The 18,897-nt window shown below is 37.6% G+C and overlaps 1 protein-coding gene across 1 annotated transcript in view; it reads right to left on the bottom strand.

Moving 5' to 3' along the window:
- Window positions 1-17,059, bottom strand: part of ODAD2 (outer dynein arm docking complex subunit 2) — an 81,762-nt gene extending 64,703 nt beyond the window's left edge. The window contains exons 1-9 of the mRNA XM_013130019.2: window positions 16,836-17,059; window positions 15,332-15,489; window positions 13,926-14,121; window positions 13,240-13,346; window positions 12,639-12,775; window positions 11,525-11,641; window positions 8,516-8,733; window positions 6,799-6,924; window positions 6,449-6,593 (exon numbers count right to left, since the gene is read on the bottom strand). Coding sequence (XP_012985473.2) covers window positions 6,449-6,593; window positions 6,799-6,924; window positions 8,516-8,733; window positions 11,525-11,641; window positions 12,639-12,775; window positions 13,240-13,346; window positions 13,926-14,121; window positions 15,332-15,489; window positions 16,836-17,059 — 1,428 coding nt within the window. The remainder of the gene's footprint in view (window positions 1-6,448; window positions 6,594-6,798; window positions 6,925-8,515; window positions 8,734-11,524; window positions 11,642-12,638; window positions 12,776-13,239; window positions 13,347-13,925; window positions 14,122-15,331; window positions 15,490-16,835) is intronic.
- Window positions 17,060-18,897: the final 1,838 nt, after the last annotated feature.

The following is an 18,897-nucleotide window of genomic DNA, read 5'->3' as shown; positions in this document are numbered from 1 at the left end:
GTTGGCTTTCTGGGTTGCAAGTGCACACTTCCAGCTCATGTTCAGTTTCTCATCAACCAACACCCCCAAGTCCTTCTCCCCAGGGCTGCTCTGAATCTCTTCTCTGCCCAACCTGTAGCTGTGCCTGGGATTGCTTCGACCCAGGTGTAGGACCTTGCACTTGGCACGGTTAAACTTCATGAGGTTAGCATCAGCCCACCTCACAAGTGTGTCAAGGTACCTCTGGATGGCATTCCTTCCCTCCAGTGTATCAGCTGAACCACCCAGCTTGGTGTCATCGGCAAACTTGCTGAGGGCACACTCAATCCCACTGTCCATGTCACTGACAAAGATGTTGAACAAGACCGGTCCCAACACCGACCCCTGAGGTACACCACTTGTTACTGTTTCCCAACCTGACACTGAGCCATTGACCACAACTCTTTGCATGTGGCCATCCAGCCCGTTCTTTATCCACCAAGTGATCCATCAAATTGATGTCTCCAATTTAGAGACAAGGAGACAAGGAGACATTTTATATGCATTTATGTATGTTTGTTTTGTGTTTGATGGCTAAAATAATATGTCATGTAAGTCTCGCTAATGTGATATCATAAAGAAAAAACAGTTAACTCTTATTATCCAGATTGTGGAAAAAATAATATAATGTACAATATATTTTCTACACAGATTAGACACTTTTACGTCTGCTATTAGATTCTAATATTTCCATCTATTCCGTGTCTAGAGCCAGATTTTAATATTACATACAGGGTTTTTCATAATTCTGCACACAAAATAATTCCTAAATTCTTATCAGACCAAATTCATAACTTGTATGTTAATCATCTATGTATCCAATTATAGTTGTAAAGTTCTACCCACCAGTAAATTTCTGGGGAAATAGAAGCAGAGCCAAGAAATAGAGAGTTAGTTCCTCAGAATTTGTATTTGAGGTTGTCTTTGTATTTTGTTCTTCAGGCATATCCATAAACATCAGAGATTTTAGGCTTTTTCTGTGACTACCATTAAACTTTTGAGCAGTATTACAATGCGTAAAACAAATAATTTGTACTTTAGTGAGTACACTGTAACACTAATACTATTTTTTCTTGTCTTACAAAATTTAAAATTACTTCTTGTATAGTTTCATTTTAATTAGTACTTGAAGACTCATTTTATTCCTTAGGCTAATATGTTAATGTCTCTTTTGAGGTTCTGTGTTTCAGAATAAAACTGAATTACTTTTCTGCTAATCCCAAAACACAATCAATTTCTTAATGTATGCGCACTTTATGAAGATGACTTAAATTTTTAAGAGTACTAGCATAATCTTAATAATGTGGAACATTTCCAATACCATTGTAACTTAATCAAGCTATACTTTTCCAGTATGCAGTTAAAAAATATTGTGTATTCTCTATTTCATGCAAAAATTGAGAAAAATCTACAAACCACATCAATGCCTTTGCAAATGCCATAAATTTATAATTGTTTGATATAAAAGAATTGCTGTATACACCACCTGTTAAACCACAGGAGGGCTGAGACTGCTACACAATTTTAATTTGCACAAAAAATATTTATTTTGAAAGGCTGGACATTTTCTATCACAAAATTTTATGAGGAAGATATCTGTTTTTCAGATAACTAAATCCTTAGACCTCAGATATGACAAGTCTCATCCTAGAGCTAAAGTGTGAGTGACTTTATATTAATGCATAGTAGGGAAATGTGCAAGCAGTTGCTGTTGACTGACTTTCCCTCCAAGTAGAGAAATGTCATACTGTAAACCTTCCATATAGAATGCAAAGGAACTCCGCACACACAAGCAACTGCCATTTAAGATTTGGTCCTCAAATGTTCTGAAATAGGCTTCCTGTTTCTGCAATAATTTGGACCTTCCTTGTCCATATTCCTAACCTTCACACATACATGGATTTCCTGCACCCTGGTTTACCCCTAGCTCTTAGATTCCTGTTCCCAGGTGTCTCCCCATCTTTTCCTGGAGAATAAAACTATCTTATACTATTTATCAACAATACATGAAAATTTCATTTGAGATCCTGCATCTTAGCTCCTGGCAGAGAGTCCCTGAATTATTTCACTGTCTACTTGATTTTCTGCATTTCTAGGCTGTTCCAAGAATGCTAGTGCTCTCCATGTACAAAGAGCTCAGCTGAGGATTCACTATTCCTTGCTGCAAGCCAGTATAAAGCTGCATTTTCCTAACTGAAAAATTTGAGCTTCCCGAGAAGAGGAAATAAATTCTGTCTGCAGTGGAACAACTACACTATGTCCTCCTGGCTTAGCTCTGTTCACACTGAACAGTGTGAAGGAGAAGCAGAAGTGATGGGTAGTAGTTCTCGCACAGCCAATACTCAGTGCAACACATGCACTGTAAGAACTAGACCCATACCTTTGATCTCATAAAACTTTTGTTTCCTTGATCTAGTTGCCTAGAAATAAGTGAGGACTTTTAGAGGAAGTTGGAGAGAAAGAAAAGGGAAGAGGCAAAGACCGGAAGGATCTTTGTACAGAAAATTCTGTATATTTCTGCCTCCATGGTCTGCTTGCCATCTTTGTGTAATGTAAGCCCAATACAGAGGGGCCTCCTGCCAGCTACAGAAATGTTAGTTGTATGCAGCAGCCTTCCAAAGATCCTGCCAAAATGCAGCTGTGGAGCAGACCTGAATACACCCAGTGTATCCTGCAGTTCTCTCAACCTTTTCCTTGTCCAGTGAATGAGATTTCACCGAGTCGTGGCACAAACACCCACTGATCCCCTGCTATGCATTGCCAGGGCACATAGGCACCTAGGAGCTGGTACTCAAGGCACATTCTCCCTAACTCCTGTGCTCCTTTCCCCACCTCCTGGAGCTGGTACAAGATGCAAACAGCTGGGGAGAGACAGAATATTTGTCCACCTATGATTCCAAAGTAGAAAAGGAATACAATGCTGTTCTGGGAATGAGGTTGGTTGAACCGGAGTAATTCAAAACAGATAGGAAATTAGTAGATACTTTACTTAATATGTGAGGTTTCACTACTCTACTGTACCCCTAAAATATAGCCAAAAGTAGAATGACTTTCCAAGTAAGAAACTGAAAGAAGAATTCTGTGACTAACATAGTCCTGCAGAACTCTATCCAGAGCTCACCCTCGCATACGTGTACACATAAATCATGCTCTTACAGGAAACTAAAACCAAGCAGCACAAGGGTTTAAAGGATTAAAGATTTATTCTGGAGATTGGAGTTATTCCTGGAGCAGTCACCAGCCCCAATTCACCTTTCAATGTCTCAACTTTTATCTCAAAATTGGCAACAATCAGATCTCAACAGCAGCAGCACAAATCATTGTGCCCACCTCTGGGCAGGAAAGCTTTTTTTTTTTTTCAGCACACAGCCTCAGCTCTCCACAAAGAAGATCCAGCATTTCTACCTGATGTTCCCCATTTCCTTTAAAACAGATCACTGTAGAATGTGACCTCTTCACCCTGTCTTCATCTAAAATGTAATCCTCCCTCTAAAAACCTAATACTTCAGAAGCACTACTTTAATAAATTAGAAACCTGAAGCAGGCTCTCCTGAGTAAACCTCACCATTACAAACATCAAGTGAACATTTTGTTCCAGTTTTATCTACTCTAGGCCCAAAAGATGCTTAACACAACACTATCACTAACATCACTGATCAATCTTCACTGTCCATTCTTAAGTTAATGGGTTAGGGTTAGGGTTAGGGTAACTGCATGTATAGTAAGTTACACATGCTCTTGTCTTCTGCACACAAGAGCACACATGCTCTTGTCTTCTGTTTCAGAGCCCTGAGAAGTCTGAAGGTAGGAGAAGGAGCCAGACCACAAAAGCAGCTGTTTCCCAGTGGAGCAATTCCAACATGGCTGATCTTTCCCGGAAAGGAGAGGGAATGTAGAAGGGCAAAAAGTCAGAAGGGAATTTCCCCTGCACTGGAATTTTCTCTCCATGAAGAGGTATACAAATACATAGCCTACAGGCACAATTCACAGGATCTATCAAGTTTGCTTTATACAGGAAGCAACTGTCTCTTTAAGCTTGAGAGACAATCAAGCATTGGTATAAATATTAGGTATCTTTCAGCTTTTATGGAAGTTTTATGTTTGCAAATTGGTCTTTTATAGAGTTTTGCTGAACTGTAATGCACATTTACTTTAGTAGACTTTCAAAAAATTGTTGCATCTACAAATTATTAGATTTTCTGTATTTCAAGCATCTATTCTTTAAGGTATTTTATTAATTTTTTAAGGTGTGTGAACAATGTGTACAACCATTGGAGACACAAAACCGCTTGAAATTTGTGCTTCTATATAAATATGCTTGTAGATACTTAAACATTGCAGTCATAAATGTATTTTCTCTTATATTGCATGTGTCATGAACAATTGCCCACATGAACAAGAATGCCAAAAAATCTCCTAAGTCTGGCCAGAAGTGTAGTATTTATACTTGAATTAAAATGAATTCCATGTGCAAGCTAAAGTAGCACTCCATCAATAAAACATTTCAACCACTGTCTGTGGTATGGCACTGAGGCATCTCTTTTCAGCTTTATCTGACACCAGGGATTTCTTGCTTTACGTAGCTAAGAGTCAACAGAGAACTATTTTAAGTATATCTTCAAGTACTTAATTTATTTCTAATTTAAAGAACTATAGGAAGACAGGTGTGCATGAGTACATAAACAAGTATACATTTGAATTTTCATAACAAAACTTTTTCATATTATGGAATTTTTGTATTATAAACACTTCTTAGAAGGTACTCACAATTTGATAAAAATGCTTCCCTTTCTTTTTCTAGTTCTAATCCATTAAGTAATATTGCTTGTTGACAGCTGGAATAAAATACACTAATTTCTAAAGCAGAGGAGCATGAAAAATACTTCTTCCTATTTGCCATTCTCACTCTTCTTTCAGAATGGTTTGATGCAAGTCTAGATATGTTTCAGTACTGAATCACATCCCATATTAAAATCTAAACATGACTATATGAAGGATCTAGAGAAGAAATGGAATTTGAGAATTATGTAGCCACGAGAGATGACCCTTGTTGGTAAAGAAGGTGGTTCAGAAATGGCCTAATGAAAAGATTTCTGGGAGTTCATCAGCAGTAATGGGTTTGAAGTATCCTCTCCAGGAAGACCTTGAGTGTTTACTAAAAAGTATCATGGTTATTTCTCTGAGCTCCCAGAAAGAGGTGGTCCATAAGATACACAGAACAAGCTATTAGTAGACTCACAGCTTTGAAAAGACCTTGAACTGTAACTACATGCAAATATGTAGTTACATACATAACTACTGTATCCTGCAAAATGTATATATTGCATGCTTATTAGGGGATAGATGGGCAAGTTAAATTCTGAATGCTGCACAAAATCACACTTGCAAAGGGCTATTTTAGCATAGACAAAATGACAAGAATATAGAGGTCCAATCTAGAAAACATAAAGCATAAAGAATTGTAGAGACTTGTATTATCCAAGTATTTCTGTATCTCTTTGGCTACAACCAGTAGCACAGGTTCCACATATATGAACTGAGAACAAGCAGTATAAATGCACTGAAAACTGTTAAAAGACTGTTACTCTTCTACAAGGAGCCAAAGATTGTGCTTATTCCTCATAAGTATTTCTGCTGTACCAAATGCCAGCACCATCATTTTATCAGTCGGATGTGTGCACTCTATTCTTTACTCAAAAAAACAAATAAACCAGTGCTTTTATTAGTAACTTACAGTACATAAATTCCAGTACAAACTTGAAAAGGAATTTCTCCTGAGGGAAAAATATAATTAGTTTTAGAGTTTTCCAGAATAGTAGAGGATTGTTGGGTTTTTTTAAAGTGTTTCAGACATACACAGAATTCCAAACATCTATATTTATAGGTTCCAAAAGATTTTCAACAAGTCTGTGTAAAAAAACCTTCTTTTTTTTTCTTTAGAGAATGCCTGTTTATCATACATTTTCTTGTCCACTACCAGCATCTATCCAGACATAAGACCATGTTAGAATTACTTCAGTCATGCATTAATCATAGTTGATGAAAGACTTTAGGCACATATTCAGTTTTAATAAAAACCCTTGAAAGTTATTATCCACATAAAGAAATACCTTGGAAAGTTTCACCCAAAAAGCAAAACAGAAACCCAATAATTAATAAAGAGATTATACCATCTTAAGTTTTAAAATGTACAGTGAACAGATGGTTTAATCTAAGGGTCTATGTAAGCCAAAACCAGCAGATTAAAAAATATGCAGGAGAAACGGGTGCATGACAGGAAAGTCCACAGTTCCAGGGTTTAAACATACTATGTAGCAGGGCTGTTCTAAAATATACAGAAGGTGGAAATGATGAGGAGCTGGTCTGGTGGCCTCAGATGTAGAAGGCAAAAAGTAGCTGTTTATAAAATTTATCAATGCTTCTTACTTACCTTTAAATATTTTGCAAGTTTCTGAATTTCCCAGTATTCTGATGGCAAATCTGTGCCTCCTTCATGATGACGTACAGGCTGTTCTTCATCTTCCTCAGTCCCTGAGGAACTTTCACTAACATCATCAAGCATGGCTGACATTTTACTAAAAATAAAAAACAGCATTACCCATTTTGAGCAACTATAAAGTAACATGAACAAGCACATTTTAAACAGGTCTGACAGCACTGCCTGGTAAAAGAACTAGAAAAATATAACTGATATTACCAAATATTAAGTATGGTGGTAATTACTGTAAATACTGAAAATAAATTAAAAAAAATGAAGAAAGAAGAATAAGTAACCCATACCGTTTGGAAGCTGGTTGAATTTTAGCAGATTTAGAAGAAATGCCATAGCCTTTCTTTTTTATTTTCGCAGACATGGTGCTACTTCTCCTTCTTGCTTTTTCAGCATCTTTTCTTGCAGCTTTGCCAGTAATATGTTTCTTTTTATAAAAAAAAAATAGTATATATATATACATAGAACTAAAAAGCTGTAGTGGGACACATGTCAGTACACATGAGCTTATGAACCTACACAATAAACTCCATTAAAAATAGAGTGCTGTGTCTTAACTGACTAATTTAATAGTGGAATATTAGAAAAACATATTATGCTGACCTGTATGTGATACAAGAACAAAGAATAAATATATTCATACAGACCACAGGTCCATTTATCCTAGGATACCACCTCCAACCATGACCAGTAACAGCTATCTAGGTAACAGCCTAGGGCACTCCTGATTGTCTATCAGTTTTGGATGAATTTGTGTTCCATGAACGTGGCTGACTGCTTTATGAACTCACATAAACAAATGCCCTCTACCATCCTGTAGCAAAAAATGTGACAGCTTAGCCACATGTCATACGAAGAACTCTTTCCCTTCATTCTGAACTGGTCTCACTGGCTCTTTTCATTTGATGCAACTTATCCTTGTGTTAGAATGAACAGTGACTACTTGCTCCCTATTCACTGTCTCCAGTCATGATTTTCTGTATCTGTCTTACTGTCCACCCAGTCATCTTGTTTCCAGGCAGAAGAGTTCTAGTCTGCCTAGTTATTCCACATGCTCAGCTGTTCCATACCTTTTATAATGTGGAATACAATATATCTTGCTTTCCTCACATAGACTCCTAGGCCTAGCTGGACACAATCGCCCATGCTTTTTTGTCCCTAATTTCCAGCGTTGTGAAAACAGAATGCCCTTTCAAGCCTGGGCTGGCCTTACTATCACAGTCACAACAATAAAACAGAATACTACTCATGATTACAGCCAATGTTACTACATCTAGACTATAACAATGGCTGTGGAAAAAGATAAGCCCTTGCCCTGGAAAACCACATTTTTTAACTGATGACTGTAGGTCACATCCAAAATCTCTTAAAGTATTTCTTGCAACACATCAAATTGGCAGGCTTGAGAAGATTATTTTTTCTTTTTTTTCTTAGGATATAGACTTTTCTTCAGATATTCTTCTTCCTCAATTAACACATAATCAGGAAACATGACATTGGAACAGAGTTCTGATTTCAGAAGACAAATCTGACAATATAGTAAAGATTGCTGCTGCTAAGCAGAGCTAGAAAAGTGGCTCATATAGTATTAAATCATTAAAAATTGTAGCACAAGTAAGAGTCATCGTGATTTTCCATCCTGGTTCTCTTTTGCTTCTCTCAGAAAGTGTGGTTTAGATTAGACTGTCTACTCTGTCTCATTTTAAATGGCATTTTACACCAAAAATACGATAGTATCAGAGTCCTGGAGGATCAGTATGGCAGATGGTTGCAAGATATTTCCCTGCTTTGCTGTGGAAATGACATAACATCATCAAAGTTGTTGCATAACAGAAGAAAACTGTGAAATCTCTTTAGTAGTCTGTACTTTCTTCTTAGATATTAACATGTAGTAAATTTTGTTTTATTGCTCTTAACATAAAAAATGTAAACCTATACCATGCAGTCCAATCCTCAGCAGTTCAGTGAGATCTATAGGAAAATTTATTTATAAAGATAACTACTTATCTGTGGAGAAGAGAAAGCCCAGTACTCTTCCAGTTCATAGATGGTTCTAATTTCTTCTTTTCAATGGATCTCCTTGATGCAGAACTTTTTACTTCCTCATCTACTTTATTTTCTGTAGAATCATGAAGGCTCTGGGACTGGCCAGAGACCTTAGCCTCAACTACTCCCATATGCTGGAAATACTTCTTATATGTTGGTTCCTTAAAAAACCTGTATTCCTACCAGAGGGAGACATGGTTTGTCAGTCATATTGCAATATGAATAATGCATATTAAAACAATAAGTTCTAAGCACAATTCCAGGACGCTGTGCTTAATAATTTTTATGCATTAAATGTGGAATTAGACTACAAGCATAAAATCAGATTGCCTTTAAAATAACGAAACACTAATCTGGAAAGTAGCTGTTACTATGTGCAAAACAAAGCTTTTGAAATAAATGAGCTCAAGAAATTTGGAACTTCCTGAACATACTGAGTATCAGGTGTTGTTTAAATTCTGATATGCTAAATATTTTGTGACACAAGCACTTTCATAGAAACTAATTCCAAATTAGTTTTAAGATCTAGAATTGCAAAGTCAGTCATTCTGCTTTCAATGGATCATTCATATTAAAACTATTTCCCTGCATGAAGGATTTACAACAAATTCCCACATAAAAAAGAAAAATTAACAAACATGTGAAAATAGGCGATGATAAACTGCTAGACTTCAGGTCCAAGTCACTTAATTTGATATAGCTTAGAATTTATATAAACACATTCCATTTCAGTTTTTTACATCTTCTGTCTCTCAGGACAAAACATTGTGGAACAAATCAGGTACAAGAATGGAGCTGAGTGGCATCTACCGATCCTTCAGCTGTATGTGTTGAGTACCATGGCTGATCAAAAGTATCCAGAACAGAGGACTCTTGTCAACTCTTATTCTGTACTGGAACATATTCAATTTTTACAGGAAAGACAGCATACAACCATTACTTATTATTATTGCAGCTGTCACTACCTGATAGGTCAAGACATTCCTTTCTCTATCTGATTCAAGGCAGTTTTAAGGAGACTGTCACAGTATAGTCAGTTTTCGACTAGCCTCTGACATGAATCAACTGTTCCACACTTGCTGACCCTACCATCTCATCATAAAATAATTCATGTTAATTCTCTCATTCAGAAAGTGTACTCTAGACAGGACAATTTAACATATGATCAATAAGACAAATCAAAGGGGAACTGATGCTGTAGCTTGACCAGCTAAGCGCATGCTAGAAAGTACGTTTCCTACAGCAGTATAAGCCAACACAGCAATTCCAAATGTTATCTTAAACAAGGCAAAGAAGATACTACAAAAGTTAATTTGTTTTGCAACGTATTTGTATGCAATGAGCTTTTTGAAGCTCTCCTCAGAAAATAAATCAAAACTATTCCCAGCCATAATTTATTTCAGGCAGGCAACCTTGGAAATACAGCTTTTCTCTGCTTTTCAGAGTTCTAGAGTAGAAATTTTCCCTCAAATACAAATGTTCTGGATCTCTATAGTATTAACTTCTTTAAATTCTAGTTTTAGAATGCAGAATATACTAAACCAGCTCTTCAGCAAAGTAGTATGATATGATATTCCTAAATCATTAAAATGGTATAATTTGTACTCTTCAGTATAAACTTATTTACAGTCAGGGAGCCCTAAGTGATTTATATGACAACTGAAGGAAAATAGAACAAATTCTACTTACTCTTATTAAATAACTGCACACATTTCTGGAATATCTACAATACCTTTATAAGAGCAGAAAACCAGTAAAGAATGGTATATTATCTCTATTATTAGTATTAACATTAATTTATATTAACGATTAGAACTGTAAAACATTATTAAAATGTTACTGCATTTTACCTTTCAAGACCATCAAACGAAGCCAGATCATGTCAAAAATACATTAAACAAATCATTATATCTAAAAACATCCATATTTTGTCACATTTATGAAACATAAACCAATGTGTAGATAGAACATTAAAAAAATTACTTACCTATGGATAAATAAAACATTTTTTGGCATTTATTGCAAACAGAACAATTTACAAAGTTAGTTCCATTACTGTTAATATAAGCTACCATATTTATGTGTACAAGTTGAAATGCTCTCTTCTGTCAAGTATCTATTTCTCAAAAAATATATCAGCCCTATATCCCAGAAAACTAAAAGTACAGGATAAGAAAATTTCCATGTTAATTACCTCCTTTTTTGCAATAATTAAAATTGCATATAAATAACCACAACAAAGCTTTTTATCGATTTTAGCCTGCAATGAATTTTGCCAACATGTTATTAATCTTATAACCACACTAGAAATCTGGAAAAAAAAAAATTATCAGGAATGATGAAACATGTAAAGTTGAAGTGGCACTGTGTGATTCTAGTTAACATAGAGCTCTAAATAAAACTAAAATACTTGCATCTTACATTGGATGAAGCAACACAGAGCGTAAGCTGCAAGATTAACTCTCAGCTCTGATATTTAAATCAGGCAGCTCTCATAAAAATGTTGGGCTATTATTTATATTTGGATTACAAGGAATGAAGATAAAAATGTAAGTGGTTTTGATCATGGAAAAATACTGTCATAAGAAGTTGACCTTTTCTGAAAGGATATCATATTTTCCTGCTTTAACATTTCCAGTGCCTCATGGAGAGTAACACTAGAAGACAAGCAATACTTTTTAGGCAGAATTAGAAGCTGACCTCACATGTTGGATCAAAACTCATGATAAGATGTGATAGAACAATACGTGCAATACTATATTATTTGCTATTTATGAAAGGAACATATTTAGTAGAAACTGAAACATACCCAAAGAAAAATAACAAATGCAGTTTTTAGAATTCTTCATTCAATCAGAGACTTATCTTTCATAAAGAAAGGTTCAGCAACGGTTTTAATGTAATTCTTACCATTATACAATGTATGCTTGTACAAAGTAGAATATACACCCAGTATCAGTAAGCACATACCTGTTTAGCCATATTTTCTACAAATTTAGGTGATTTCTCCCTTAAAAATGTGACAATATCTTTATATACATCACTTTTTCTTTCATAGTCAATGCGATCTTCACTATCTATCTGACCCTTAAGAAAAAAAATAATATATTTGAAATTATTAATAGCATTGCCTTATCCAGGTAACCTAATCTGCATCATAAAATAGCATTAAAAGAGCACAGAGGTCATACTACAAGGCATTAGGTATAGAACTCTCATGCTTAGAGTCTATTCAACTTCAGTAATGCTTTGTAAAAATGCATGGGCCCAACAAATAATCAAGATCTTACACAGAATTCTGCAAATAATTACAATCAGTTAATTGTGCTGCATGTAGTTTCACTGGAAAGAATTTATGGCTTATGGTAAATAACCAAGTAAATATGAGCTTCCAGTGCAATATAGCAGATGTCTAAAAGGATCAGGAGATAATGTAAACTGACTAGCCTACATGCTAAATCAAATTTTCCCTGGATTTTTAACTCTTAGGAAATCAATTTGACTGACGGACATCAGTATCTCTTCTTCAAAATGAATATAAAAGCTCTGTTCACCACTTAACACACATAGGGGACTATCATGTCTAAATAAAACCAATCTGTAATGAAAGAGATAACCGCAATTAAAAGTAGAAGAGCTAAATAATTTCCAGAGAGCTTCCACCGAAAGGAGAAAGAACAGCTTAACATTCATAGAAAGAGGAAAGCAAGCTATGGTAGCCACAGACAATCATATTATTATACCTCAGATCAAGAAAAATGAGGCACTAGAAAGGCATCTAGTCATACAGTACCTTTAAACGACAGTAATGTGAAGGACCTGTTCAAAGACTAAGCAAACACTGCTAGCAAAGAGTGCAGAATACCACCCTATATATATTTACCAAAAAAAGCCCTCCAAATATGTGGGAAAACAAGCACGCATTTGTCACTGCATCTTCTTCTGTACAAATAAACTAGTTGTGCAGATCTCAATACTACTCCTCAATACTACAGCCACAATACTACTACCCTAAACTGACTGATTCTTGATTTTAGCATGTAAAAATATTCATTACTCCACGGTATCATTTATTGTTACTTACTCCATTTAAAAACACTCCTGCTGTGCTGCAAGTGATACACAAAGGATCGGTGTCATGTGGGTTGATGACTAAGTAACAAATTTCTCCATGCACTTGTCTCCAGGGAGGAGCTCGGCATCCATTAGAGAACACATAATCTGTAACCAATTAGCATTAGTGTTTTTATCCAGTTTTAAAGTAGCTTTTATATTTATTCTTGATGATTAATATAACATATATACCAAAACAATACATTACCCCAAGAATTCATGCTGTTAGGAATTAATCATGCAAAGCTCTTTGACCTGTGGCCCGATTCAACTCAGAATTCCAACTGTGCTTAGCACAGGATCAGGAACTCAGTTCACTTCCTCTATTTCCACTGAAGATACTCATAAATGGAGATTATTTCTGCATGTAAAGGCTGAAGAACAGCATTCCATATCTGAAAATACTTTCTATTTTAACATATAACTTTAAAATAGAAATAAAAACTTTAAACACTTTAAAATTTACTGAAATTAACTTAGCAAATTTCACACAGAAGTCAACTATCACAGAATCATACATAAAGTACTTTAATAAGATTATATATAAGCATGAGATATGATCAGATCTGGACCTGATGTATATTCCAGCGATTCCAGTACTGTATCTTCTCCTTCCCCAGAGAAATTCTTGAGAAGACTCACTTCATTGTTTACAGCAGCTGGACTTAGTCTTACGTCTCTGCAATTAATAGAAAATGGGTTAAAATGTATTCATGAAAAGGATGTACTCAGAGAATAAAAGAGAATATTACATGATTTTTTTTTCTTTTACACCAAGTCTTAATAGTAGCAACAAAAGCTGGAAATGGGTCATCGTCAATTGCTTTTCTGAATTTTATCTGTTAGTTTAGTAAAATTTTAGTTCCATAGCTAACATGAAGTCCTTGTAGTTTTGAAACAGGCTCAATGTAATACTTAATATACTTCCATGAAGAAATAAACATTTCCTTGAAAACATTTAATTTAACTAACTTTGTTGTTTGTACAAATTAGTTCAATTTGTTACCAAAATGCAAATCCCATGCAACAAACAAACAGGCACGCACTTGCACAGCCACACCTACAGCAAAATCTCCAGGAGAAAAAAAAAGAAAGACTATTTTTTCAATAACTTAGTGAACAGTGAAAGTTATTTCAATCACTTTCTTTATGTCACACCCAAAGGCACACACTGTGTGTTGAAACCAATCTAATATACCAACAAAAACAAAAAAATGCAGTGGCTGACATGCTTAGCTTCCAATTGAAATGCACTTACTGTGAAATTTGTTTCAAAGAATTATTAAGCAGTTGCAAATCCAACTGATGAAGCAGAAGAAAGATTTTCATTTTCACCTCTGTTTCAGGGTCACCACCTTTTTTCACTCTCTCAAGTAAATGCAAGATGGACCTATCTTCTCCTTCAACAGTGCCATATTCAGGGCCAAGAATTTGCACTATAGGATCTCTGTTAGCTGAAAACATGAACCAGAATCATATAATGTGACACTATGTTTTAAACTGTTAGGCAAAACAAACACTTTTTATCTTTCTCACACGATTAAGACTCATGCAACCAAGAGGTGAATATTATATACTTTCCTTTATCAACAGCCACCTTCCCCCAAAATATGCCTGGCTGATCACAAAAAAAAAAACCAGGAAATGAATGGATTTAAGTAATTGAAAATTGATAATTTTCTAAACATGTTTTAGTGTTAAAGAACATCTTTAAAGTTTTCCAGCAGCATTCCCAATGGCCCCATTACTTCCTCAGCTATGCCAGCTGTTCTCTTTGGTAAACAGTGACATAATTGCATATCAGTGGGTTTTAAAAAATCATTTTGCGGTGTTCAGCAAATGAAGTCCCATGTATCTATGAATGCATCTGCATAATACCATATTATTCTTCCTTATTATTCATGGTTGATCACTGTCAGTGACAGGACCCTAGATTGTTAGATCGATCTGATGTTTGATCCAGTATGAGCATTTATATTTTAGCATTGCAGATGTCATTTCCATTTACCAAATTCCCAATTTCGGAATTTCTCAATCTTTTTCTAATTTTCCAATTCCTAAATAATATTACTAATTTCTTCTAGCTACAAGAGGAGGATATCCCGTTTAGCATATCAAGGGTCTTCTTGTTGTCACTTTGAAAATCTGAAGCACTTGAACACCTGGACTTGAGTATGACACACGAGAAGTACTCGATCCTCTATTTTATAAGCCACTGTGAGAAGGACCTAGAAGTGCTCACTTCGAACCTTGTGCAGGTGAAAATGTCTTAACTGTGTAAGTTGGGGTTTTTTTGCTGTTTTTTAAGGATGTAACATTTCGAAAGAAGATCAAACTACAAATATATTAAAAACTGCTATTAGCCTCCAATAAGACATTCTTTTTCAGAAATTTAAACCTAATGCCTGCTGCAATAGCTAGGGTATTACTCAGTATGTGTTAATTTGTAGATGAGATTCAACAGTTTTAGCTTTATTCCAGATTTCTGTTAGTGATTTCTGTGAAAATAAAAGAAGCATTAAGCTCTTTATCAACCCTTTTAGCCACCTTCCCATAAACTTAGAATGAAGCCATGCCTTTCTGCACATTTCATAAACATGAACTGAAGAAGACATACTTTTTAAAAGAAAGAAAATATTACAAAAACAAAAGAAGAAAGGAAACCTTCAAGGCATGCCTGTACTTCCTTTAACTTTTTTTCCATTGCGATTTGTAGCACACAGGACAGCTGGTCGAAACTACGAACTCTGAGAGTTGATTTCTTGAGAAGCAGCAATGACTGGCCATCTTTAGCTCTGGCTTCAGACTGAACAGTTGCTTCACTAGAAAAATGTAATTATATCCTTCAGAATACGACCTTTAACAGCAAATTTTAGAGGACAAGCTTCATATGATAAAGCATATACAATTTTTTTAAACTGTATTTCAGAAAACTTCTAAGGTAAACCAATTTTTTCAATGCAAATCTGCAGGTGGATGTGCCTGAAAGAGGCTGGAACCCCATGGAGAGTCTGTACTGGAGCAGTGGCAGGACCAGTGACCCGGTGGAGAGAAGATCCCATGCTGGCAAGACCTGTGACCCCGCAGGAGACCCATGCTGCAGCAGTCTGCTCCTGAAGAGCTGTACACTTGGAAGGGACCCACAATGGAGCAGTTGGTTTAGACTGGATATAAGGAAGAAATTCTTTACTGTTAGGGTGGTGAGGCACTGGAATGGGTTGCCCAGGGAGGTTGTGAATGCTCCATCCCTGGCAGTGTTCAAGACCAGGTTGGACGAAGCCTTGGGTTATATGGTTTAGTGTGAGGTGTCCCTGCCCATGGCAGGGGGGTTGGAACTAGATGATCTTAAGGTCCTTTCCAACCCTAACTATTCTATGATTCTATGAAGACCCACAGACCATAGGAAGGACCTATGTTGAAGAAGTTCATGGAGCACTGTCTCCTGTGGGCGAGACCCCAAGCTGGAGCAGAGGAAGAGTTTGAGGAGGAAGGAGCATCAGAGACAATGTACAATGAACAGACAGCAAAGCTGCCGTGGCCCTGAGGGACAGGATGCAGGTGTTCCGAACCCCGGAGAGCAGGTGGATGGGTGCGGAGGCAAAGAAAATCAGGAGTGAAGTTGAAATTGGGAAAAAGGGAAGGGCTGAAGGGAAGCTGTTTTAAGATTTGCATTTTTTCTCATTATCCTACTTTTGATTGATGATAAATTAAATTAATTTCTGTGGGTCAAGTCTGGTTTGCCCAAGACAGTAACAGGTGAGTGATCTCCCTGTCCTCATCTTGATCATGAGCCTTCTGTCATATTTTTCTCCCCTGTCCAGCTGAGGAGGGGGAGTGACAGAACTGCTTTGGTGGGCACTTGGCATCCAGTCAGGGTCAACCCACCACACAGGAGCCACTCCTAACACTAACACAAATCTCAGGGTTAGGCACTGTTAGATGCTTTTTATAGAAGGAAAAGAGAGTGTGAGCTGTAAACATCACTAACTAAATGGGTCTGTATCACATCCGAGATAGAACAGTCTCAAATTCTTGGGAGAGGAAAGGCAGCAAATTTTAAATATATATCATTAAACCCCCACCCATTTCAGCCTCTCAAATACACTAAAGCACAGTTTGCTTGGTAACTCACCTTCATAGTACCAAAAACACTGCAATTCAGACTTACATGATCTCATAACCGTTTCCAAATGCTGAACAATCCAATTGTGTTTTCCACTCAAGGGGCTCTTTGAAGACAAATGCTGCTTCCTGAGGATATCTAGTGCTGAAGTCTTCCACAAACTTTATAATTTGATTTAAAAGAGATTCGTTCAAAGGGGTGATTTCAAGTGTGCCAGCTCCAGAACCAGCAGCAGTCCACTGAGCTGCCCTGGCCAATGCCGCTCCCATGGTGTCAGTCAACTACTATCAAAGTATCAAATACCTTTGCAGAGAAACAGTCAGAAAATTACCAACCTGAGCTCGTAAACAACAAATGCAATATGCTGTGGCTGTTACCATTTGAAATAAACATAGAATCATAGTTACTGAGGTTGGAACAGCCCTGTAAAATCATTGAGTCCAACTGTTAACCCAGCACTGCCAAGTTCATAACTAAACCATGTCCCTATGCACGACATCTAGACTTCTTTTAACTCTCTCCAGGGATGGTGACTCCACCACTCCACTGGGCAGCTGGTTTCTTTTAACTCGTTTAAATTCTTGAAATGGGGAAAGGAGAACTGAAGAAGACAATTCATAAAATTAAAATGTGGAGGTGGACAGACACATACAACCCAGCAGTGACCCTCCCCAGACACCTTCTTTAAACGCAGGAAAACGGGGGGTGTCAGACCTGCCCGCCAAGCCTGGACAGGCCGAGAGACACCAAAGTGCGATGGGCATGGGGAATCTTCACACCGAGGAGAGCCCAAGGCACCCGGCATGACGCCGACCCACTGCAGACCGCGGGAGGAGGCGAGGGATCCTGGAGCCCGACGGCCGTGTGCGGGTGCCCCGGGGACCCAAGGAACCCCTCGGATGGCCGCCCCTCACTGTTCGCCCCCATACCTTGCCTCGGGTGAGCCGCTCCGAACCCCGCCGTCGCCGCTGGGGCCGCGGCCGGAGGCGTTGCTATGGGGACGGGCCCCGGCGGCAGCCGTTACCGGGTAAACACAGGCGGCGGCTGGAGGTGGGGAAGGGCCGGTGCCCCGGGCTGCCGGCTCGCTCCGTCTGCATGCGGGCTGGTGTGGCTGCCGTGGCCCTGAGGGACAGGATGCAGGTGTTCCGAACCCCTGAGGGCAGGTGGATGGGTGCGACGGATAGCTGCTGCTGCTGCAACTGCTGTCTACAGTGCCCCTCAAACGCCGGTGGTGCGGAGGTCTGGACGCCTTGATAAAACTTGCACTGTGGTTAAAAGCCATCTGTGACCCCGGAAAGGTGGCTGGGAACCCACAGAGGGTGAAATAGTGCTGGGCAGAAAGGTTTGAGAGCAGGGCCCAGCATTGTGGTTAGTGAAGCTGAGGCTGAAGGGGCAGGACACTTCTCACTAGCAGGTAACGAGGACTTAAAGTGATGAAAGAGGCCATGCTTTTGGTGTGAAATTAAACAATGTAATTATTACGGTTACAGCAGAGTTTAAAGGAAGACCATCGAATACTTTTTGGCTTGAATGTTAGCCAGTACAGCTTAAACCTTTCACTAGCTTTCAGTCGTTAGAAGAAAACAGCTTTGATTAGTAAGGTTAACACTGACCACTTTTAGTTCTTGAGGCAGTGTGACACATTTTGCTTAAAAGGCTTATTGTTAAAAAGTAACGTAAAATTAGCGTTCTTGAAAGAAACTGAGGAAATTTGTATGGGCAGTGCCAATGAATATAGTCCATTCACATACCGAGGACAACACAAAACTATAAATATGAAAATAAAGCACCCCAAATGCAGAATGGAAATTAATACTATTTCCCCAAACCTATTGTTGATCCATGATGTGAATGAGTCATCACTCCGGATAAATTTTTGAGCTATAAAATTGCTACTGTACTTCTACCTGCCTGTCTCCTCTTCTGTACCACTGGGCCTATGAGAAGTATATTCCCTGTCTTCCTTTCCCACCTGTGAATCCGGTTCAGTTATATGGATCCACCAAAATACCTATCAGATCATAAAAAACATACTGAGATTTGACCTGGGAAGAAATGGCTACCTGTTGCACACTAGCTGAATAGTGTTAGGAAACTATGTTCAGCT

This window comes from Melopsittacus undulatus, chromosome 1, assembly GCF_012275295.1.
Source record: "Melopsittacus undulatus isolate bMelUnd1 chromosome 1, bMelUnd1.mat.Z, whole genome shotgun sequence".
Lineage (NCBI taxonomy): Eukaryota > Metazoa > Chordata > Aves > Psittaciformes > Psittaculidae > Melopsittacus > Melopsittacus undulatus.
This window is presented reverse-complemented; position numbering and strand designations above follow the sequence as displayed.